This window comes from Salvelinus fontinalis, chromosome 40 (assembly GCF_029448725.1).
Source record: "Salvelinus fontinalis isolate EN_2023a chromosome 40, ASM2944872v1, whole genome shotgun sequence".
Taxonomy (NCBI): domain Eukaryota; kingdom Metazoa; phylum Chordata; class Actinopteri; order Salmoniformes; family Salmonidae; genus Salvelinus; species Salvelinus fontinalis.
Genome location: NC_074704.1, coordinates 28,931,146 through 28,957,087, shown reverse-complemented (window position 1 = coordinate 28,957,087; position 25,942 = coordinate 28,931,146). Strand labels below are relative to the sequence as shown.

The window sequence follows — 25,942 nt, the reverse complement described above, 5'->3', positions numbered from 1 at the left end:
AGTTTTGACTGGGCTGAGCGGGAACTGTACTTCCTCAGTGGTAGGGAGGCGAGCAGGCCAGAGGTGGATGAACGCAGTGCCCTTGTTTGGGTGTAGGGCCTGATCAGAGCCTGAAGGTACGGAGGTGCCGTTCCCCTCACAGCTCCGTAGGCAAGCACCATGGTCTTGTAGCGGATGCGAGCTTCAACTGGAAGCCAGTGGAGAGAGCGGAGGAGCGGGGTGACGTGAGAGAACTTGGGAAAGTTGAACACCAGACGGGCTGCGGCGTTCTGGATGAGTTGTAGGGGTTTAATGGCACAGGCAGGGAGCCCAGCCAACAGCGAGTTGCAGTAATCCAGACGGGAGATGACAAGTGCCTGGATTAGGACCTGCGCCGCTTCCTGCGTGAGGCAGGGTCGTACTCTGCGAATGTTGTAGAGCATGAACCTACAGGAACGGGTCACCGCCTTGATGTTAGTTGAGAACGACAGGGTGTTGTCCAGGATCACGCCAAGGTTCTTAGCACTCTGGGAGGAGGACACAATGGAGTTGTCAACCGTGATGGCGAGATCATGGAACGGGCAGTCCTTCCCCGGGAGGAAGAGCAGCTCCGTCTTGCCGAGGTTCAGCTTGAGGTGGTGATCCGTCATCCACACTGATATGTCTGCCAGACATGCAGAGATGCGATTCACCACCTGGTTATCAGAGGGGGGAAAGGAGAAGATTAATTGTGTGTCGTCTGCATAGCAATGATAGGAGAGACCATGTGAGGATATGACAGAGCCAAGTGACTTGGTGTATAGCGAGAATAGGAGAGGGCCTAGAACAGAGCCCTGGGGGACACCAGTGGTGAGAGCACGTGGTGCGGAGACAGATTCTCGCCACGCCACCTGGTAGGAGCGACCTGTCAGGTAGGACGCAATCCAAGCGTGGGCCGCGCCGGAGATGCCCAGCTTGGAGAGGGTGGAGAGGAGGATCTGATGGTTCACAGTATCAAAGGCAGCCGATAGGTCTAGAAGGGTGAGAGCAGAGGAGAGAGAGTTAGCTTTAGCAGTGCGGAGCGCCTCCGTGACACAGAGAAGAGCAGTCTCAGTTGAATGACTAGTCTTGAAACCTGACTGATTTGGATCAAGAAGGTCATTCTGAGAGAGATAGCAGGAGAGCTGGCCAAGGACGGCACGTTCAAGAGTTTTGGAGAGAAAAGAAAGAAGGGATACTGGTCTGTAGTTGTTGACATCGGAGGGATCGAGTGTAGGTTTTTTCAGAAGGGGTGCAACTCTCGCTCTCTTGAAGACGGAAGGGACATAGCCAGCGGTCAAGGATGAGTTGATGAGCGAGATGAGGTAAGGGAGAAGGTCTCCGGAAATGGTCTGGAGAAGAGAGGAGGGGATAGGGTCAAGCGGGCAGGTTGTTGGGCGGCCGGCCGTCACAAGACGCGAGATTTCATCTGGAGAGAGAGGGGAGAAAGAGGTCAAAGCACAGGGTAGGGCAGTGTGAGCAGAACCAGCGGTGTCGTTTGACTTAGCAAACGAGGATCGGATGTCGTCGACCTTCTTTTCAAAATGGTTGACGAAGTCATCAGCAGAGAGGGAGGAGGGGGGAGGAGGGGGAGGAGGATTCAGGAGGGAGGAGAAGGTGGCAAAGAGCTTCCTAGGGTTAGAGGCAGATGCTTGGAATTTAGAGTGGTAGAAATTGGCTTTAGCAGCAGAGACAGAAGAGGAGAATGTAGAGAGGAGGGAGTGAAAGGATGCCAGGTCCGCAGGGAGGCGAGTTTTCCTCCATTTCCGCTCGGCTGCCCGGAGCCCTGTTCTGTGAGCTCGCAATGAGTCGTCGAGCCACGGAGCAGGAGGGGAGGACCGAGCCGGCCTGGAGGATAGGGGACATAGAGAGTCAAAGGATGCAGAAAGGGAGGAGAGGAGGGTTGATGAGGCAGAATCAGGAGATAGGTTGGAGAAGGTTTGAGCAGAGGGAAGAGATGATAGGATGGAAGAGGAGAGAGTAGCGGGGGAGAGAGAGCGAAGGTTGGGACGGCGCGATACCATCCGAGTAGGGGCAGTGTGGGAAGTGTTGGATGAGAGCGAGAGGGAAAAGGATACTAGGTAGTGGTCGGAGACTTGGAGGGGAGTTGCAATGAGATTAGTGGAAGAACAGCATCTAGTAAAGATGAGGTCAAGCGTATTGCCTGCCTTGTGAGTAGGGGGGGAAGGTGAGAGGGTGAGGTCAAAAGAGGAGAGGAGTGGAAAAAAGGAGGCAGAGAGGAATGAGTCAAAGGTAGACATGGGGAGGTTAAAGTCACCCAGAACTGTGAGAGGTGAGCCATCCTCAGGAAAGGAACTTATCAGGGTGTCAAGCTCATTGATGAACTCTCCAAGGGAACCTGGAGGGCGATAAATGATAAGGATGTTAAGCTTGAAAGGGCTGGTAACAAAAGAAGAAGAAAACCACAAAACTAGATTTAGTTTAGAAGAAGAGAATGGCCAAGGAGAAAAATGTTTTAATTGCCCTTACAAAAAAAGTCACGCAGGAAAACAATCCTGCAGATAGTCGTCAAATAAATCTTGCAGTATTTTTTCCTGCAGGAATTGGCCCCAAAATACAGTGGGATATCCTGTAGGTAAGATTCCTGTAGGTAATTCCACAAGATTTTCAGGGCCATTTTCCTCTGGACAACCTGCAGGATCCCTTCCTCATCCTTCAGAGAGAATGTCCTGTAGGATAATCTACTTTCTTTCAAATGAATGGACAGAAAGCACAAGATATCAGATTGCATGGCAATTGTATTATTCAATGCAGCAACAGAGGATGTGTTTGATTATCCATTTCACTTGCACTGCATAAAAGATGATTCATAGGAGAAAGAAAATATGATTTTTTTCATAAATATGGTAAAAGCATATGTTGTAACGAGTGAGTAATGGTGACATCACATGAACAGTTTATGTGTATTTGTGTTAAGGGAAACGGTTGTTTGCCAAGGTAAACTTGTTAATAGTTGATTGCCTGGTACACGAACAACATCTGGGAGTATGCATGTGTGTTACTGTCCTGTGCAGTCCGACCCACTCAGGCCCCAGAGACTGAGCAGGGTATTTGAGTTTGCGAATGACTGAAGGAATGGGAATGTATTTATTTTTTATTAATACTTTTTGGGGAGTTTGTGTGGATTCATCTTAATTTTCCCTTCCCCTATGGAGTTTGCGTTTGTTCTGTAAATGTTTCACCCCCGTCCATTTGGTGGCGACAATACGCCTTTTGCGTGTAATTCGCCATGAAACCCAAAGAAGAAAGAGGAAGTAGATTTGGAGACTAATTTGTTTTGGTTATGAACATTCCTTGCGGATTCAATACTTACTGACTGGACGGAATAGGCCGACTACCCACCTCACTCAGTCGAAAATGTCTAAACTACAGTCGTTTCGTGTGTTTTTAAATGAGCGTTTAACGGCGGCTGCCCTGGAGATTTTCGTGGCAGTTGAGAAAACGGTGGCAGAGTACAAGGAGGAGAATGATCGGCTACGGAGACTGCTGCGGATCACACCGAAGATAAAACTAAGTAGAATTGGTTAGTATGTAGCTAGTAGATATCTACCAGGGGATCTAGGGTTATGTAATTATGTAATCGATAAACGCCCGACAAATTTTCCCCAAGCTGGTAATGTACAAAACTCAGGCCTTTATCCCGCTTATATACCACAGTTGCCAAATAAAACAATACTAAAGTACACTTACCGGGGAAAAAAAATGTATATTTTTTTTACAAGATGAATACTTTAATCTTTTGGTTGCTAGACGCGACCCAGTTGTTCGTTTAGTTCGATATTCATGGACGCTGCCCAGTTCGTTCTATAGCTATGTTCCATGGTCGCTGGCAACGTTCTTGCCCCTTGCTTGCTAGCTAGCCAACTAGCTACGGCTAATACAGTCACGACCTCTGCAGCCAGTAGCTACGTTTGCGTGTGTTTAAGCTGCTTTCTATTGACATTAATTTGGATAAATCCATACCAACTAGCGGATGTTTCCTGGCATAGCTAGAAGAGTTTGCTTTGTCAGGGCTGCCAACTTTTGAAAAAAGCTTGAGATTTGCGATGTGAATTTCTCTGCCCCCTGGCACAACCCCTAGGCGGGGGACTTTATTTTTTAAAGCGAATTTCCTGCCATTCTACGTATTTTTACACAGGCCTAAACTATGACCAGGGTGGGCAATAAAAACCATAGGTCAGGTGTATTCAGGGTGCTTTGAACATTTAAATGAACACTCGAACTTCGACGACTTTGTTACTTGTAGATTTTTTGAGGGGTGAAATTGACACTTTTAGGTTCACAATCTGTTCAACACAATTATTTGTATAGTTACAAATCAGGTCACCTTACAAAACTTCCCTGCTAAAACACACTGTAGACCTGTCTGCTGCTTTTAAGTTGTCACAGCCTAAATGACAATCACCAAATGAGGGGACTAATGTGACCTCTCTGAGGTCATTAAAGATCCCATGGCACTTATCGTAAGAGTAGGGGTGTTAACCCCGGTGTCCTGGCTAAATTCCCAATCTGGCCCTCAAACCATCATGGTCACCTAATAATCCCCAGTTTACAATTGGCTCATTCATCCCCTTCCTCTCCCCTCTAACTATTCCCCAGGTCGTTGCTGCAAATGAGAACGTGTTCTCAGTCAACTTACCTGGTAAAATAACGGTAAAATAAATAAATAAAATTAAATTACATCGACTTTTGTACATGTTGTCAAAAGGCTGCATTCTGCAATAAGGATGGGAGTACCAGCAACCTAAATTAGTTGACAGTTGTACATGCTCCTTTTAGTTAAATAAATTCAGCGGAGAACATTCTCTCTCTCCATTCAGCTCCACTCTAATCTTGAGGTGTGTTTCTTTAAAACATGCATCCAATCCTGTTGATCCCTTGCATAACTATAGAAAAAAAGAAAGTTAACCCTCATTTAACTAGGCAAGTCAGTAAGGAACAAATTCTTATTTACAATGACGGTCTAGGAACAGTGGGTTTACTGCCTTGTTCAGGGACAGAACAACAGATTTACACCTTGTCAGCTCTGGAATTCGATCTAGCAACCTTTCGGTTACTGGCCCAATGCTCTAACCACTAGGCACCTGCCGCCCCTAGACCAATGAAATGCTTCAATGTGCCACGGGTTCAAAGTGCCGTGGCAAGACAGGCCAATTAGAGGTTTCGCTCGTGATGTTAAGTTGCCGGCGCAGATGCTCCGATTTCAAAACTATTTAGAGCACAGTTAAATTGTACGTGCTCACTATACAGTGGACTAATTAGAAAAACAAAAGCAGTATTTTTAATGCGTGAGATATAAGTGTGCTGTGAGAGCGTGAGAAGAGGGTCAAAGGAGTGTCTCACAGCCAATGCGTGAGACTTACGAGGAGATCGTATTGCATATCAAACACTAGGCTAGAAGCTAGCTAAATACACTACATATACAAAAGTATGTGGACACCCCTTAAAATGAGTGGATTTGGCTATTTCAGCCACACCTGTTGCTGACAGGTGTATAAAATCAGGCACACAGCCATGCAATCTCCAAAGACAAACATTGGCAGTAGAATGGTCTTACTGAAGAGCTCAGTGACTTTCAACATGGCACTGTCATTGGATGCCAACAAGTCAGTTTGTCAAATTGCTGCCCTGCTAGAGCTGCCCCGGTGAACTGTAAGTGCTGTTATTGTGAAGTGGAAACGTCTAGGTGCAACAACGTCTTAGCTGCGAAGTGGTAGGCCACACAAGCTCACAGAACGGGATCACCGAGTGCTGAAGCGCATAAAATTCCAAACTGTCTTTGGAAGCAATGTCAGCACAAGAACTGTTTGTCGGGAGCTTCGTGAAATGGGTTTCCATGGCTGAGCAGCCGCACACAAGCCTAAGATCACCATGTGCAATGCCAAGCGTCGGCTGGAGTGGTGTAAAGATCGCCGCCATTGGACTCTGGAGCAGTGGAAACCCGTTCTCTGGAGTGATGATCAGCATCTGGAAGTCCGACGGACTAATCTGATTTTGGCAGATGCCAGGAGAACGCTAACTGCCACAATGCATAGTGCCAACTGTAAAGTTTGGTGGAGTAGGAATAATTATATGGGGCTGTTTTTCATGGTTCGGGTTAGGCCCCTTAGTTCCAGTGAAGGGAAAGTGGAAAGTCTTCCCAGAAGATTAGAGGCTCTTGTAGCAGCGATGGGGGAACCAATTCCATATTAATGCCCATGATTTTGGAATGAGTTGTTCGACGAGCAGGTGTCAGCTTAATCATGGCCGGGAAGACAGAAAAATAATTAATTTGTACACTGCAAATTGACCAACTGAGCTCAAAAATAATTTACTTTTAACAATGCACACCTGTTAATTGAAATGCATTCCAGGTGACTACCTCATGAAGCTGGTTGATAGAATGCTAAGAGTGTGCAAAGCTGTCAAGGCAAAGGGTAGTTACTTTGAAGAATCTCATAAAATATATTTTTATTTGTTTAACACTTTTTTTGGTTACTACATGATTCCATATGTGTTATTTCATAGTTTTGATGTCTTCAATATTATTCTACAATGTAGAAAATAGTACAAATAAAGAAAAACCCTGGAATGAGTAGGTGTGTCCAGACTTTTGACTGGTACTGTATATTTTTCAAGTCCTCGCCTAAAACCATCAAGTGCAAGTTCTCATCTGCAGGCTTGGGGGACATTTTTGGACGTCTACCTTCTGATCGCTAAAATAATGATTATGATCACTTCCCCAATTCAAATATTATGGCGACACTATACCAAAGATGGTTTGATATGGCTTAGAAACTTGAGAGCCAAGCTCGAGTTATCAGTGTAGCCTGCTATCGCCTGGACATGTTGAAATATCTTCTAATTCCTAGAATAAAAACCTCCAGGCTTTCGCATAACGATACATTTATAAAAATTTAAAAAATTACAGGGGCCAGTTTTGAACAAACTTATCCAGTCCAAATCGTCCTCTGGAATAACAGACATTCTGGGGTAATAGTTGCATAACCAATGTTCTCTGCTAATACTTCTCCTGTGCAAATAGGGCTTTAAACATTTTATTTTTATTTTATCTATCTCTGATCCAGGGCGTTCCATTGAGGGCTCTAGGGAGTCGACAGCATACCGTGAAGGGTGTTCAATTCCAATAAATAATTGTAATATTAAACATTCATTAACATACAAGTATCTTATATCATTTAAAAGCTTAAATTCTTGTTCATCTAACTGCGTTGTCCGATTTACAATCGGCTTTACAGCGAAAGCATACCATGCGATTGTTTGAGGTCGGCACCCCACATCAACATTTTTCAACCAGCACAGGCTTCATAAAATCACAAATAGCGATTAAATAAATCACTTACTTTTGAAAATCTTCCTCTGTTTGCAATCCCAAGGGTCCCAGCTACAACATGAATGGTTCTTTTGTTAGATAAAATCCTTCCCTATATCCCAAAAGGTCTGTTTAGTTGGCGCCATCGATTTCAGTAATCCACTCGTTCAACGTGCAGACAAAGGAGTCCAAAAAGCTACCGTTAAACTTTGTTCAAGCAAGTCAAACTACGTTTCTATTTAATCCTCAGGTTTCCTAAAATGTAAATAAACTATAATATTTCATACGGAAAGAAGTATGTTCAATAGAAAAGTAAAATTAGTAAGCGCGCAGTCTATTGGCGTGCTCTTCACCGCGTGCCAACAATGATTTTGAACCAAGAGTCTTTGTACAAAAACGTTAATTTCTTGCTCATTTTGAAGATACAAACCTAAGACAATGAACAAAGACTGTTGGCATCTAGTGTAAGCCATGGGAATTGCAATCTGGGAGCTGGAGTTACATAGAACCTATAGCTTTCCATTATAAGAGCCTGGGAGCTCAACAAAAAAAAAACTTTTTTTGTTGTTGTTGGAAATTCACCTGCCATATCAATTGTGTTCTAGTCTCAGACATTATTTTAACATTTCTAGAAACTTCAAAGTGTTTTCTATCCAATGCTACCAATTATATGCATATCCTGGCTTCTGGGCCTGAGCAACAGGCAGTTTACTTTGGGCACATCAGTCATGCGGAAATTCAGGAAAATAGACCCTAGCTCTTTAATTTACTTTACCAGATGCCTTTTATGAAGATTTGTCATAAGAAAATGAAAACGCAATCGAAAATCTTCAAAAAAGGCATTTGATAGACGTAAATTCATCCATTAAAAATAAATATAATTTGATCTTAAATGACCTCTGCGCGTTTATGAATTTTGTTCTTGAAGCCAATTCACAACAATATGGGAAATAATATGGAAGTGAAACAGAAGGGTCATCACTTTCACCAAAGATTTGCGATTATATTGACAAGATGGCTAACCGCTCTAACAATGGAAATGCATGTCCGCAAAAGGCAGGCGGCGAGGTCAGGTGGGAACATTCTAGCCAATGAGAGGCCAGATATGCGTGTGAACAACAGGTGCAACTCCGATATAAAATATTTTTGCGCAAAGTTGCTGGAATGTCACGTGCATAACACTTATATCAGTACATGCGTAACAACCTAACCATTATGAAACTTATATTCGATCAAATAAGCCTTAACTATCAAAATAGCAATTCACTTTTATCTTGACCAAATTTGACACTCTTGGTCTGCTTAACGCTTGATTTTGCACAGATAGATTTTGGGCGGAGTCGACCCTCTCGCTTCGCCTCTACATCTCTGCTCGTATAGCTGTCGCAAAAAAATTGGTTAATGCTAGTGTTTCCCTGGTCAGACGTTGCTGGTGCATGTCAGATGCCTGGATAGGTATTTTACGTATCAGCACTGGCAATCTACTCCAATATAAGAATACTGTGGTTTGAGGGTGCCAGAGCGCAGAATAATTGAGGAATATATGAACGACCTAGTACCCAGTTGTTATGACCGGTGTCAGTAAACATCGGCAAAAAAAACGTAATACAATTGTTGCCAGTGTTACGCAGTTAAGAATGTGCCGTAAGCTCACTCCACAGCCAGCTTGAAATATCCTGGATGGAGCCATCCAATAGATACCTTTTTGTGTGGCTCAACCCGTCGCAACATTGTCAAGTTTCATAGTTACCCACTAACCCTCTTGACAACATGAAAACACTCTAACCAGATCTGCTAGGACGAGTAAAATGGTCAGAGTGAGGTATTCTCTCATGTGTGCCTGGAAGTAGCTGTTAGCTTGGGTGTTTGACTGCCGTTTTGAGGTACAGACGCTCGGATCAATCCTACTCCTCAGCCAGAGGTTCCAGTGTGCACTCTGAGACCGAAACGCTCTGAATTTACGAACGGACAATCTGACCACGCTCTGAATTTACTGATGGCCCAGAACACACTCTGAACACACTCTGACACTCAAGAGTGAATTTACGAATAGAGCACCCTATATGTTAAAGCAATCTGCTGCCCTATGGCACAGTCAAAGCTGGTCACGCAACCATTGGTTGATGCATGCAATGTCTGAGCAAGGGAACACAACCGAAGATGTCTGTACTGTCTCTGGCTGGTGGTGGCTCAAAAGGGCTGGGTTTTGATGAATAAATAAGTTGAGGTTGTGACGAGGGCTTGATCACTCACTGGCCAATCAACGTTCTCCTTGGCTTAGTACTGCATGCTGTTGTCTCAAGTTGTGTAGGTTTTTGATGGTCTTTGCGTTAATCATCCACTCCAATTCGGCTGGAGGGCACAGAATATTCTCCTCATAGCCCATTGTAAATTGATAGCGTTTATTAAATAGCATGCAGTAACGAATAATAGCAACAGTTAAATGAATCCAGTTTTGCTTAATATGTTTGTCATGTTTGCAGTCTACAATGTTCTATTTGGCTTCAACGTGTAGGCCTAAATGCCTTTGCGCATCACATTTGCACTCTAGAAATTTGGCACTTTTTATTTATTTATTTTTATTTTACCAGGTAAGTTGACTGAGAACACGTTCTCATTTGCAGCAACGACCTGGGGAATAGTTACAGGGGAGAGGAGGGGGATGAATGAGCCAATTGTAAACTGGGGATTATTAGGTGACCATGATGGTTTGAGGGCCAGATTGGGAATTTAGCCAGGACACCGGGGTTAACACCCCTACTCTTACGATAAGTGCCATGGGATCTTTAATGTCCTCAGAGAGTCAGGACACCCGTTTAACGTCCCATCCGAAAGACGGCACCCTACACAGGGCAGTGTCCCCAATCACTGCCCTGGGGCATTGGGATATTTTTTAGACCAGAGGAAAGAGTGCCTCCTACTGGCCCTCCAACACCACTTCCAGCAGCATCTGGTCTCCCATCCAGGGACTGACCAGGACCAACCCTGCTTAGCTTCAGAAGCAAGCTGTTGGGTTGTAATTTGAAATACTTGCTACACCAGAAATGAAGGTTTATATATAGGAGGAATGTATATGTTGGGGTCAATTAAGGGTGGATATGAGCCATGGGCTTGGAGAGTGCCTTTTCCCTTACTTAGTAAATCACATGGTTGTGGTCACTGATAAGGGTGGATAGCTGTGGATTAGTGAGGAATGGCAGCAGAGGTCAGGTCACATGAAGGGACAAGGAACAGTTTATTACGCACGTCCTGCCTGGCAACAAAGATGTCATGTTTAGAGAAAAGTATACCTTAAGGTGGGTATAAATACTGCTGCTGGTGGGAGCATGTCTTTGTCTGATCAGCTATGTGACCCAGTGGGTGAATAAACTTGGTTTAAGCTTTACTAACCGTCTGAGTTTTTACTCCGTTTATTTAGAACCTAACAGCACGTTTTCAATAGCAAATATCTATTTGCCGTTGATATGGAATTATAGGACTGAATCATTTAAATAAGTTTGGAGGAGTGCTTATTTGGTAATCAGACAAGACTCACTCTTTGAAAATGGGATGGATACTTGAACAAGCAAAATGATGTATGCAGGTAACTATGTGATTTGTGATTTATGCAAAAACCTAATTTCAAGGCATTCTTACGAGTACACCAATTAAAAACCTTCCATTGATGGGCTACTTGGCTAATGCATGGCCAGGATAAAAGACACTGATGCATTGCTGTTAAACCAGACTTCATTATAGTATTCTAAAATTGATTAAGTCATTTTTTCGCCTCATCAATCTACAGTGGGGCAAAAAAGGTATTTAGTCAGCCACCAATTGTGCAAGTTCTCCCACTTAAAAAGATGAGGCCTGTAATTTTCGTCATAGGTACACTTCAACTATGACAGACAAAATGAGGGGGAAAAATCCAGAAAATCACATTGTAGGATTTTTTATGAATTTATTTGCAAATTATGGTGGAAAATAAGTATTTGGTCACCTACAAACAAGCAAGATTTCTGTCTCTCACAGACCTGTAACTTCTTTTTTAAGAGGCTCCTCTGTCCTCCACTCGTTACCTGTATTAATGGCACCTGTTTGAACTTGTTATCAGTATAAAAGACACCTGTTCACAACCTCAAACAGTCATACTCCAAACTCCACTATGGCCAATACCAAAGAGCTTTTAAAGGACACCAGAAACAAAATTGTAGACCTGCACTAGGCTGGGAAGACTGAATCTGCAATAGGTAAGCAGCTTGGTTTGACGAAATCAACTGTGGGAGCAATTATTAGGAAATGGAAGACATACAAAACCACTGATAATCTTCCTCGATCTGGGGCTCCATGCAAGATCTCACCCCGTGGGGTCAAAATGATCACAAGAACAGTGAGCAAAAATCCCAGAACCACACGGGGGGACCTAGTGAATGACCTGCAGAGAGCTGGGACCAAATTAACAAAGCCTACCATCAGTAACACACTACGCCGCCAGGGACTCAAATCCTGCAGTGCCAGACGTGTCCCCCTGCTTAAGCCAGTACATGTCCAGGCCCGTCTGAAGTTTGCTAGAGAGCATTTGGATGATCCAGAAGAAGATTGGGAGAATGTCATATGGTCAGATGAAACCAAAATAGAACTTTTTGGTAAAAACTCAACTCGTTGTGTTTGGAGGACAAAGAATACTGAGTTGCATCCAAAGAACACCATACCTACTGTGAAGCATGGGGGTGGAAACATCATGCTTTGGGGCTGTTTTTCTGCAAAGGGACCAGGACGACTGATCCGTGTAAAGGAAAGAATGAATGGGGCCATGTATTGTGAGATTGAGTGAAAACCTCCTTCCATCAGCAAGGGCATTGAAGATGAAACGTGGCCGGGTCTTTCAGCATGTCAATGATCCCAAACACACCGCCCGGGCAACGAAGGAGTGGCTTCGTAAGAAGCATTTCAAGCCAGTCTCCAGATCTCAACCCCATAGAAAATCTTTGGAGGGAGTTGAAAGTCCATGTTGCCCAGCAACAGCCCCAAAACATCACTGCTCTAGAGGAGATCTGCATGGAGGAATGGGCCAAAATACCAGCAACAGTGTGTGAAAACCTTGTGAAGATTTACAGAAAACGTTTGACCTCTGTCATTGCCAACAAAGGGTATATAACAAAGTATTGAGAAACTTTTGTTATTGACCAAATATATATTTTCCACCAACTTGCACAATTGGTGGCTGACTAAATACTTTTTTGCCCCACTGTATACACAATACCCCATAATGACAAAGAAAAAACTGTTTTTTAGAAATTTTAGCAAATGGAAACATAAGTATTCAGACCCTTGACTCAGTACTTTGTTGAAGCACCTTTGGCAGCGACTACAGCCTCGTCTTCTTGGGTATGACACTACAAACTTGGCACGCCTGTATTTGGGGAGTTTCTCCTATTCTTCTCTCTAGATCCTCTCAAGCTCTGTCAGGTTGGATGGGGAGCGTTGCTGCACAGCTATTTTCAGGTCTCTCCAGAGTAGAGGTCGACCGATTTATGATTTTAACGCCGATACCGATTGTTGGGGGACAAAAAAAGCCGATACCGATTAGTCGGCCGATTTCTTAAAAAAAAAAAAAACGTTTTATATATATCATACACACACACACACACATTTTTGTAATAATGACAACTGCAACAATACTGAATGAACAATGAACACTTTTATTTTAACTTAATATAATACATAAATACACACACACACACGCACAGCTCTGAAGTGACAATGATACTGAAGAGTCTGCTTAGGATACAAATACTCTCAACTGTTTGAATAAAAATAGAGTTTAACTTCTAGTTGGTCCCAATCCCGGATCCGGGAGCACCCTCATCAGTAAAAAAGCTGACTAGCATAGCCTAGCATAGCGCCACAAGTAAATACTAGCATCTAAATATCATGAAATCACAAGTCCAAGACACCAGATGAAAGATACACATCTTGTAAATCCAGCTATCATTTCTGATTTTTAAAATGTTTTACAGGGAAGACACAATATGCATTTCTATTAGCTAACCACGATAGCATTACATTTACATTTAAGTCATTTAGCAGACGCTCTTATCCAGAGCGACTTACAAATTGGTGCATTCACCTTATGATATCCAGTGGAACAACCACTTTACAATAGTGCATCTAACTCTTTTAAGGGGGGGGGGGGGTTAGAAGGATTACTTTATCCTATCCTAGGTATTCCTTAAAGAGGTGGGGTTTCAGGTGTCTCCGGAAGGTGGTGATTGACTCCGCTGACCTGGCGTCGTGAGGGAGTTTGTTCCACCATTGGGGTGCCAGAGCAGCGAACAGTTTTGACTGGGCTGAGCGGGAACTGTACTTCCTCAGTGGTAGGGAGGCGAGCAGGCCAGAGGTGGATGAACGCAGTGCCCTTGTTTGGGTGTAGGGCCTGATCAGAGCCTGAAGGTACGGAGGTGCCGTTCCCCTCACAGCTCCGTAGGCAAGCACCATGGTCTTGTAGCGGATGCGAGCTTCAACTGGAAGCCAGTGGAGAGAGCGGAGGAGCGGGGTGACGTGAGAGAACTTGGGAAAGTTGAACACCAGACGGGCTGCGGCGTTCTGGATGAGTTGTAGGGGTTTAATGGCACAGGCAGGGAGCCCAGCCAACAGCGAGTTGCAGTAATCCAGACGGGAGATGACAAGTGCCTGGATTAGGACCTGCGCCGCTTCCTGCGTGAGGCAGGGTCGTACTCTGCGAATGTTGTAGAGCATGAACCTACAGGAACGGGTCACCGCCTTGATGTTAGTTGAGAACGACAGGGTGTTGTCCAGGATCACGCCAAGGTTCTTAGCACTCTGGGAGGAGGACACAATGGAGTTGTCAACCGTGATGGCGAGATCATGGAACGGGCAGTCCTTCCCCGGGAGGAAGAGCAGCTCCGTCTTGCCGAGGTTCAGCTTGAGGTGGTGATCCGTCATCCACACTGATATGTCTGCCAGACATGCAGAGATGCGATTCACCACCTGGTTATCAGAGGGGGGAAAGGAGAAGATTAATTGTGTGTCGTCTGCATAGCAATGATAGGAGAGACCATGTGAGGATATGACAGAGCCAAGTGACTTGGTGTATAGCGAGAATAGGAGAGGGCCTAGAACAGAGCCCTGGGGGACACCAGTGGTGAGAGCACGTGGTGCGGAGACAGATTCTCGCCACGCCACCTGGTAGGAGCGACCTGTCAGGTAGGACGCAATCCAAGCGTGGGCCGCGCCGGAGATGCCCAGCTTGGAGAGGGTGGAGAGGAGGATCTGATGGTTCACAGTATCAAAGGCAGCCGATAGGTCTAGAAGGATGAGAGCAGAGGAGAGAGAGTTAGCTTTAGCAGTGCGGAGCGCCTCCGTGACACAGAGAAGAGCAGTCTCAGTTGAATGACTAGTCTTGAAACCTGACTGATTTGGATCAAGAAGGTCATTCTGAGAGAGATAGCAGGAGAGCTGGCCAAGGACGGCACGTTCAAGAGTTTTGGAGAGAAAAGAAAGAAGGGATACTGGTCTGTAGTTGTTGACATCGGAGGGATCGAGTGTAGGTTTTTTCAGAAGGGGTGCAACTCTCGCTCTCTTGAAGCCGGAAGGGACGTAGCCAGCGGTCAAGGATGAGTTGATGAGCGAGGTGAGGTAAGGGAGAAGGTCTCCGGAAATGGTCTGGAGAAGAGAGGAGGGAATAGGGTCAAGCGGGCAGGTTGTTGGGCGGCCGGCCGTCACAAGACGCGAGATTTCATCTGGAGAGAGAGGGGAGAAAGCGGTCAAAGCACAGGGTAGGGCAGTGTGAGCAGAACCAGCGGTGTCGTTTGACTTAGCAAACGAGGATCGGATGTCGTCGACCTTCTTTTCAAAATGGTTGACGAAGTCATCAGCAGAGAGGGAGGAGGGGGGAGGAGGGGGAGGAGGATTCAGGAGGGAGGAGAAGGTGGCAAAGAGCTTCCTAGGGTTAGAGGCAGATGCTTGGAATTTAGAGTGGTAGAAATTGGCTTTAGCAGCAGAGACAGAAGAGGAGAATGTAGAGAGGAGGGAGTGAAAGGATGCCAGGTCCGCAGGGAGGCGAGTTTTCCTCCATTTCCGCTCGGCTGCCCGGAGCCCTGTTCTGTGAGCTCGCAATGAGTCGTCGAGCCACGGAGCAGGAGGGGAGGACCGAGCCGGCCTAGCAAAAGACAACTTTTTTTTCCCACCTTTTTTTTAATGCATAGGTAGCTATCACAAATTCGACCAAATAAAGATATAGCCACTAACCAAGAAACAACTTCATCAGATGACAGTCTGATAACCTATTTATTGTATCGCATATGTTTTGTTCGAAAAATGTGCATATTTCAGGTATAAATCATAGTTTTATATTGCAGCCACCATCACAACTCTCACCAAAGCAACTAGAATAACTACCGAGAGCAACGTGAATTACCTAAATACTCATCATAAAACATTTATGAAAAATACACAGTGTACAGCAAATGAAAGACAAAGATCTTGTGAATCCAGCCAATATTTCTGATTTTTAAGTGTTTTACAGAGAAAACACAATATAGCATTATATTAGCTTACTACAATAGCCAACCACACAGCAGCATTGATTCGTGCACGTTAGCGATAGTGAATAAACCAGCAAAAGATATTACATTTTTCACTAACCTTCATCAGATGACAGTCCTATAACATCATATTACACAATACATATATGGTTTGTTCGAAAATGTGCATATTTAGCGGCACAAATCGTGGTTATACAATGAGAATAGTAGCCAAGCTGCAAACAAAATGTCGGGAGAAATCTTGGGAGAGGCACCTAATCAATAACTAATCATAAACTTGACTAAAAAATACAGGTTGGACAGCAAATGAAAGATACATTAGTTCTTAATGCAACCGCTGTGTTAGATTTTTAAAATTAACGTTACTACGACATACAGCGTGCGTTAAAGCGAGACCGCACCGAAATTAATGGCGGAATAATAGTTTAACATTTTAACACAACAACGAATTAACATCATAAATAGTTCTTACTATTTGATGAGCTTCCATCAGAATCTTGTGCAAGTTGTCCTTTGTCCAGAAGAATCGTTGCTCGGTTGTAGATTGTCGTCTTCAACTTTGGAATTAGCAGCAAACATTAGCCATGTGGCGAAGACGTGTCCAACTCACTACAAATGAAGCACAAATGAAATACCGAAAATCGCAATATACTGATATAAACTGATATGACTCGGTTTAAAATAACTACATTATGATGTTTTTAACACCTATATCGAATAAAATCAGAGCCGGATATATCTAACGCCTATAACGAGAGCTTTTCAGAATGCAATCCTGAGGTCTGTCTTGCGTCATGACGAACGTTGAAAAGACTGCACACCCGGTTCCAAGAGCTTTTATACGGCCTCAGAACTACCTAGACACCCCATTCCAATTATCACTGCTTACTGACATCTAGGGGAAGGCGTATGCAGTGCATGTAGACCCATAGATTACATGCAAATTTATAAACTGACCCAGGAACAAAGCCCCCGATTTCAGATTTTTCAGTTCCTGACAGGAAGTTTGCTGCAAAATGAGTTCTGTTTTACTCACAGATATAATTCAAACGGTTTTAGAAACTAGAGAGTGTTTTCTATCCAATAGTAATAATAATATGCATATTGTACGAGCAAGAATTGAGTACGAGGCAGTTTAATTTGGGAACGATTTTTTACAAAGTCGAAATGGCGCCCCCCTATTGAGAAAAGGTTTAAGTTACCTGTGATGAATGTTGAAAACAAAAACTGTCATTTATATATGCAGGAAATACTATTTTAATAATGGGCATGGTAAGAATTGACGACCAAAGTGCGAGTCATAATTCCCATGATACCTTCTAGCAAAATCTGGAACTTGGTTCCTTCATTTATTCCATAGGATATTTTTAGATTCACTTAAAATAAGGTCTGTGTTTCGTGTAGGCTTACACCACCTTAACCAATTTTATAACTGTGTAGATATCCATAGGACAAGGTAACTCTGATCAATATTGGCTAAATATAAGCGAAGATAAATTTTTTTGTAGAGTGCATTTATGAAAATATGTTGACAAACGTTACCTTATCCTAGTGAGATTTACACGGGTATCAAAACGTCGAGGCGGTTTAAGCCTGCACGAAACACAGACCTTATTTGAAGTAGATCAAGACATGAACGGTAAAATAACGAAGGAACCCCTGTCAAGTTCAGCCGCAAGTTATTACAGGAATTATAACGCGTCGACTATTTCTCTCTAAACCATATACCTTTGACTAATCCGGAAACTATCACCTCAAACAAAACGTTTATTCTGTTCTGTATTTTATCTAACGAGTGGCATCCATGAGTCTAAATATTCCTGTTACATTGCACAACCTTCAATGTTGTCATAATTACGTAAAATTCTGGCAAATTAGTTCGCAAAGAGCCAGGCGGCCCAAACTGTTGCATATACCCTGACTCTGCGTGCAATGAACGCAAGAGAAATGACACAATTTCACCTGGTTAATATTGCCTGCTAACCTGGATTTCTTCTAGCTTAAGCAGGTTTAAAAATATATACTTGTGTATTGATTTTAAGAAAGGCATTGATGTTTATGGTTAAGAACATATTGGAGAAATGACAGTCATTGATTGATTGTTTTTTATAAGATAAGTTTAATGCTAGCTAGCAATTTACCTTAGCTTACTGCATTCGCTAACAGGCAGGCTCCTCGTGGAGTGCAATGTAATCAGTGTTAGAGCATTGGACTAGTTAACTGTAAGGTTGCAAGATTGGATCCCCCGAGCTGACAAGGTTAAAAATCTGTCGTTCTGCAGAACGTTCCTAGGCCGTCGTTGAAAATAAGAATGTGTTCTTAACTGACTTGCCTAGTTAAATAAAGATTAAATAAAGGTGTAAAAAAATATATATATATAAAAAATGTAATAAAAAAAAGAAAGTTTTTTTAAATCAGCAAATCGGAGCCCAAAAATACAGATTTCCGATTGTTATGAAAACTTGAAATCGGCCTCTACTCCAGAGATGTTAGAGCAGGTTTAAGTCCGGGCTCTGGCTGGGCCACTCAAGGACATTTAGAGACATGTCCTGAAGCCACTCCTGCATTGTCTTGGCTGTGTGATTAGGGTCTTTTTCCTGTTGGAAGGTGAACCTTCACCCCCAGTCTGAGGTCCTGAGCGCTCTGGAGCAGATTTTCATCAAGGATCTCTCTGTACTTCGCTCCATTCATCTTTCCCTCGATCCTGACTAGGAAGAGTCTTGGTGCTTCCAAACTTCCAGTTAAGAATGATGGAGGCCACTGTGTTCTTGGGGACCTTCAATGCTGCAGCCATTTTTTGGTACCCTTCCCCAGATCTGTGCCTCGACACAATCTTGTCTCTACGGATAATTGCTTCAACCTCATGACTTTGTTTTTGCTCTGACATGCACCTTATATAGACAGGAGTGTGCCTTTCCAAATCATGTCCAATCAATTGAAATTACCACAGATGGACTCCAAATTTTAGAAACATCAAGGATAATCAATAGAAAAAGGATGCACCCGAGCTCAATTTCGAGTCTCATAGTCAAGGGTCTGAATACTTATGTAAATAAGGTATGTTTTTTTATTTTGAATACATTTGCAGAAATTTCTAAAAACCTGTTTTCGCTTTGTCATTATGGGGTATTGTGTATAGATTGAGGAAACATTCATTTGATACATTTTAGAATAAGGCTGTAACGTAACAAAATGTGGAAAAAGTGAAGGGGTCTGAATACAAGTATCTTGTGATAGTGGACTTTTGAAGTTGCTTTGAGACATGATTTGGGGGTACGTGTAAGACTAAGAAGAGATGCAAAGAAGTAATTGAATTGGAATTTGTTTACTTCCTGAATTTACTGACTTCAATTCAAATTGACCCCAATTTATATAGATAATATCTGCTCCTTTCTCCTTCCCTCCAGACTCCCTACAGCTCTCTCTTGCTGTCTCTGAAGAGGTTCCCTTTGAGCAGCAGCACTGTGAGCAGGAGTGGAGCACAAGACTGGGGCTGGAGGATCCAGAGCCCACACAGATTAAAGAGGAACAGGAGGAACTCTGTACCAGTCAGGAGAAAGAGACGCTTCAAGGGATGGAGGCTGATATCATAGAGTTCAAATTCACTCCTTGTGTGAAAAGTGAATGTGATCAGGACACACTTCAGTCCTTGACTCTTCCCCAAACCCAGACTGTGGAGAACAGAGATAGTGACTCTAAACTAGTGGATCTCAAACCTTTTGGCAATGTGACCCACCTAAATAATCAAAACAATGACTCCAGCCACACCACGTCTATAAAAACTCAACGCTGCCGTGACTGTGGTGAAACATTTGCTTTGAAAGCTGACCTGCAGAGGCATTTGACTCTCACTAAGATGAGACCCAAGGAATGCAGATTCTGCAAAAAACACTACAACTCCACCTGTAAACTGAAGGCCCATGTCCGACTCTGTCACGTGGATAAACCCTGCTCCATTTGTGGCAAAACCTTTAAATACAAAGGGGTTCTGTCCAGGCACATGAGGACTCATACAGGAGAGACAGGAGAGAAACCATTTAGTTGTGGTGACTGCGGGAAAAGCTTCAAACGCAAGCAGCATCTAACCAACCATGTACGGACTCACACAGGAGAAAAACCATTCAGCTGTGGAGACTGTGGTAAAAGCTTCATTCAGAAGGGACATCTAACCGAACATATTCGAACCCATACAGGAGAGAAACCATTTAGCTGTGATGACTGTGGGAAAAAAAGCTTTAATCAGAAGTGGCTCCTAACTGAACATATACGGACTCACACAGGGGAGAAACCATTTAACTGTAGTGACTGCGGGAAAAGCTTTAGTTACAAGGGGGACTTAAGGAGGCATATGCTGACTCACACAGGAGAGAAACCATTTAGCTGTGGTGACTGCGGAAGATGTTTCAATCATAAGGGGCACCTAAGGAAGCATATATTGACTCACACAGGAGTGAAACCATTTAGCTGTGGTGACTGTGGGAAAAGCTTCAATCAGAAGGCGGCCCTAAAGACACACATACTGACTCACACAGGAGTGAAACCATTTAGCTGTGGTGATTGTGGGAAAAGCTTCTATCAGAAGGGACACCTGAATGAACATATTCGGACTCACACAGGAGAGAAACAACATGTCTGCTCAGTATGTGGTAAAGGATTCACTCAGAAGGCTCATCTGGTGAGGCATATAAATAACGTCCACAAAGAAAGGAAACAGGACGAAAACAGGAAATAAGAAAGAAATTAGGAGAAAGATCTTTTGTCAGATTAAAAAGGCAGTATGTGGACAGGACAACACTCCTAAGAAAACACAAATAAAAGCTAAATAAGTGTGGGTCATTCATGCTGTAGGTTTCAGATAAATAGAGGAATGATATTCTGTCGGCCTACAATTGGGGTAAGTGTAGCGAACATAGTGCCACCACTACCAACCTTGTTAGCGTAATGGTTTTGGACCTCTGGTGTAATATTTGAGGGGTATGACTGATAGTCGCAGGAACTGGGTTTGAGTGCTGGTATTTTTTTTCTTATTTTTTTACCATGTCATTCTTAATCCAGCCCCGCCCTAGGTCTTTGGTGGCTCAGATTGCTTATCTAGCTAAATACACTGCTCAAAAAAATAAAGGGAACACTAAAATAACACATCCTAGATCTGAATGAATGAAATATTCTTATTAAATACTTTTTTCTTTACATAGTTGAATGTGCTGACAACAAAATCACACACAAATTATCAATGGAAATCAAATTTATCAATCCATGGCGGTCTGGATTTGGAGTCACACTCAAAATTAAAGTGGAAAACCACACTACAGGCTGATCCAACTTTGATGTAATGTCCTTAAAACAAGTCAAAATGAGGCTCAGTAGTGTGTGTGGCCTCCACGTGCCTGCATGACCTCCCTACAACACCTGGGCATGCTCCTGATGAGGTGGCGGATGGTCTCCTGAGGGATCTCCTCCCAGACCTGGACTAAAGCATCCGCCAACTCCTGGATAGTCTGTGGTGCAACGTAGCGTTGGTGGATGGAGCGAGACATGATGTCCCAGTTGTGCGCAATTGGATTCAGGTCTGGGGAACGGGCGGGCCAGTCCATAGCATCAATGCCTTCCTCTTGCAGGAACTGCTGACACATTCCAGCCACATGAGGTCTAGCATTGTCTTGCATTAGGAGGAAGCCAGGGCCAACTGCACCAGCATATGGTCTCACAAGGGGTCTGAGGATCTCATCTCGGTACCTAATGGCAGTCAGGCTACCTCTGGCGAGCACATGGAGGGCTGTGCGGCCCCCCAAAGAAATGCCACCCCACACCATGACTGACCCACCGCCAAACCGGTCATGCTGGAGGATGTTGCAGGCAGCAGAACGTTCTCCACGGCGTCTCCAGACTCTGTCACGTCTGTCACATGTCCGTGTGAACCTGCATTCATCTGTGAAGAGCACAGGGCGCCAGTGGCGAATTTGCCAATCTTGGTGTTCTCTGGCAAATGCCAAACGTCCTGCACGGTGTTGGGCTGTAAGCACAACCCCCACCTGTGGACGTCGGCCCCTCATACCACCCCCATGGAGTCTGTTTCTGACCGTTTGAGCAGACACATGCACATTTGTGGCCTGTCGGAGGTCATTTTGCAGGGCTCGGGCAGTGCTCCTCCTTGCACAAAGGCGAAGGTAGCGGTCCTGCTGCTGGGTTGTTGCCCTCCTACGGCCTCCTCCACGTCTCCTGATGTACTGGCCTGTCTCCTGGTAGCGCCTCCATGCTTTGGACACTACGCTGACAGACATCGCAAACCTTCTTGCCACAGCTCGCATTGATGTGCCATCCTGGATGAGCTGCACTACCTGAGCCACTTGTGTGGGTTGTAGACTCCGTCTCATGCTACCACTAGAGTGAAAGCACCGCCAGCATTCAAAAGTGACCAAAACATCAGCCAGGAAGCATAGGAACTGAGAAGTGGTCTGTGGTCACCACCTGCAGAACCACTCCTTTATTGGGGGTGTCTTGCTAATTGCCTATAATTTCCACCTTTTGTCTATTCCATTTGCACAACAGCATGTGAAATGTATTGTCAATCAGTGTTGCTTCCTAAGTGGACAGTTTGATTTCACAGAAGTGTGATTGACTTGGAGTTACATTGTGTTGTTTAAGTGTTCCCTTTATTTTTTTGAGCAGTGTATATTGTTCTGAACTGTTTGATTTGTCTTCCTAATCATGTTTCTTTAAATATATATTATTTATAACCACAGTAAGGAAAGGTGATAGATAGCCTATGGATATTTTGCTCTGAACTTGCCACCCGAAGCAGTTTTAGTCAGGGACCATATTTTAGTCCTGTTTTAGGCTTCTCAAATATATACAAATACATCATACAACGGAGCATATGTATTCCATTCTCTGTATAGTGAACAGAAGATTACATTTTAATATACATGACCTTGAACAGCAGAGGAAAATAAAAGTGCTTGCTAAATGCTGATGGAGTGCTGAACTGCCAAATAGAGATACCCTGTTAATTCTATCCATCATTTTAGTGAGCCTAAAACACGATATACTCTAAAAGAATTTGTCTAATTTAATTTGTGCAATCAACTATTATCCATGAGTGCTGTAGCTATGCAAAGGTATTCCTGTGATAAACATTACAGCAGCAATTTGGTATAGACTTAATTTGATCTGATTTCAAGGGCAGAAGCAAACCAAAAAAGCAACTTATTAAGGGTAAATGAGAATGTGTGCAACAGGGTGAGAGTTGTCCTACTTTCGAAAACACAAATGCTGTTTATTACTTGCCACATCAGGCTTGTTGTTTGGGGGCTTACACTAATTCTGTAAAATTACCTATGTGACAATATCTCTTTTTTTTTTGCCTGCCTGCCAGGAATTGCATTGAATCGATTAATCAGATCCATGATTAGTTGAGTCCAGGGTTCAAAATAATGACTCGATGTACCTACAGTTGAAGTCGGAAGTTTACATACACTTAGGTTGGAGTCATTAAAACTCATTTTTCAACCACTCCACAAATTTCTTGTTAACAAACTATAGTTTTGGCAAGTCTTTTAGGACATCTACTTTTTCCAACAATTGTTTACAGATTATTTCACTTATAATTCACTGTATCACAATTCCAGTGGGTCAGAAGTTTACATTCCGTAATTTCCGGACTATAAGCCGCTACTTTTTCCCACGCTTTGAACCTCGCGGCTTATACAATGACGCGGCTAATTTATGGATTTTTCCCGCTTTCACAAGATTCATGCCGCCAAAAAACTGAGCACCGTCACATAATGTGACGTAAATCAAAAAGACAACAAAAGCTTTCAGAGGGAAGAAAAGCAGATGGCCCGAACTAGAAAATGAGCTTGAAGACTGGGTCAACACATAGAGAGCAGACGGCCAAGGTGTTTCAACTGTGCAGATCCGACTGAAAGCCAAAACAAATCGCCACCGCAATGAAGTTTGAGCATTTTAGGTAGGCACCTGCGGCTTATAGACATGTGCGGCTTATTTATGTACAAAATACATATATTTTTTAAATTCAGTGTGTGCGGCTTATATTCAGGTGCGCTTAATAGTCCAGAAATTACGGTACACTAAGTTGACTGTGCCTTTAAACCGCTTGGAAAATTCCAGAAAATGTCATGGCTTTAGAAGCTTCTGATAAATTATGTCAATTAGTCTGAGTCAATTTGAGGTGTACCTGTAGATGTATTTCAAGGCCTACCTTCAAACTCAGTGCTTCTTTGCTTGACCTCATGAGAAAATCAAAAGAAATCAGCCAAGACTTCAGAAAAACAATTGTAGACCTCCACAAGTCTGGTTCATCCTTGGGAGCAATTTCCAAATGCTTGAAGGTACCACGTTCATCTGTACAAACAATAGTACGCAAGTATAAACACCATGGGACCACGCAGCCGTCATACCGCTCAGGAAGGAGACGCGTTCTGTCTCCTAGAGATGAACGTACTTTGGTGCGAAAAGTGCAAATCAATCCCAGAACAACAGCGAAGGACCTTGTGAAGATGCTGGAGGAAATAGGTACAAAAGTATCTATATTCACAGTAAAATGAATCCTATATCGACATAACCTGAAAGGCCGCTCAGCAAGGAAGAAGCCACTGCTCCAAAACCGCCATAAAAAAGACTACGGTTTGTAACTGCACAGGGGAACAAAGATTGTACTTTTTGGAGAAATGTCCTCTGGTCTGATGAAACAAAAATAAAACTGTTTGGCCATAATGATCATTGTTATGTTAGGAGGAAAAAGGGGGACGCTTGCAAGCCGAAGAACACCATCCCAACCGTGAAGCACGGGGGTAACATCATGTTGTGGGGGTGCTTTGCTGCAGGAGGGACTGGTGCACTTCACAAAATAGATGGCATCATGAGGAAAGAAAAGTGTGGATATATTGAAGCAACATCTCAAGACATCAGTCAGGAAGTTAAAGCTTGGTCACAAATGGGTCTTCCAAATGAACAATGACCCCAAGCATACTTCCAAAGTTGTGGCAGAATGGCTTAAGGACAACAAAGTCAAGGTATTAGAGTGGCCATCACAAAGTCCTGACCTCAATTCTATAGAAAGTTTGTGGGCAGGACTGAAAAAGTGTGTGCGAGCAAGGAGGCCTACAAACCTGACTCAGTTATACCAGCTCTGTCAGGAGGAATGGGCCAAAATTCGCCCAACTTATTGTTGGAAGCTTGTGGAACGTTTGACCCAAGTTAAACAATTTAAAGGCAATGCTACCGAATACTAATTGAATGTATGTAAACTTCTGACCCACTGGGAATGTGATGAAAGAAGTAAAAGCTGAAATAAATAATTCTCTATTATTAATCTGACATTTCACATTCTTAAAATAAAGTGGTGATCCTAACTGACCTAAAACAGGGAATTTTGACTCGGATTAAATGTCTTTAAATTGTGAAAAACTGAGTTTAAATATATATATAGTGTCAGTAGTATTTTGTTTTCTCTTGGTGTCTTTCTTTAATACAACTCTTATTTTGTATTTTGAATTTAATGTAACATCTTATGTTATTGTCTTACTGTTCTGTGCTTGGTCATCTCTTTGTATGTTTTATGTGGACCCCAGGAAGAGTGCTGCATGTACAGTAGTTAATGGTAATCCTAATAAACTAAACATCTGATTGTGTGTGAATGTGCAGTAAAATGGTTTGTCCGTTGTCACGACGATGATACTATGACGCCTCAAGAGTTCTAAACGGCAAGGCATCATAATTCAGAAAATTCTGTCATCCTGTCAAGACATCAGACCAACTATCTCATTGTTGCAGTTACAGAAATGTCTTGTCTGTCTGTTGGACCCTTTGATCAGAGCAACAGACATTTACTCTTCAGCAACCTTTCCTGCAGCTGTTTTGTTTTCACATCACTTTTTGATGACAATTTGTCAGTCAATACATATTTTGATTTATTTTATATTCCCCCTCAAGTGGAGAAAAGTATTCTACACAAGATGGACTGCCATATAATATTGCCATATTTTTCTATTGTGAAGCTATAATCATTTGATACACTTTGACGTTAAATCTGTTTTGGAATTCC

At 43.2% G+C, this 25,942-nt stretch overlaps 1 protein-coding gene across 1 annotated transcript; it reads left to right on the top strand.

The window, feature by feature from the left end:
* Positions 1-3,243: 3,243 nt before the first annotated feature.
* LOC129839314 (zinc finger protein OZF-like) lies at positions 3,244-25,529 on the top strand. Its single transcript, XM_055906637.1, has 2 exons — positions 3,244-3,541; positions 19,284-25,529. Exons 1-2 carry the CDS (start codon positions 3,376-3,378, stop codon positions 20,606-20,608), a joined length of 1,491 nt encoding a protein of 496 aa, XP_055762612.1. The 5' UTR covers positions 3,244-3,375; the 3' UTR covers positions 20,609-25,529.
* The last annotated feature ends 413 nt before the right edge of the window (positions 25,530-25,942 follow it).

Excerpts from the sequence above, each read along its gene's own strand:
- LOC129839314 (XM_055906637.1), top strand. The coding sequence starts at position 3,376 with ATGTCTAAACTACAGTCGTTTCGTGTGTTTTTAAATGAGCGTTTAACG. Across the intron at positions 3,542-19,283 it reads GATAAAACTAAGTAGAATTG|ACTCCCTACAGCTCTCTCTT; the intron begins GTTAGTATGTAG and ends CCTTCCCTCCAG.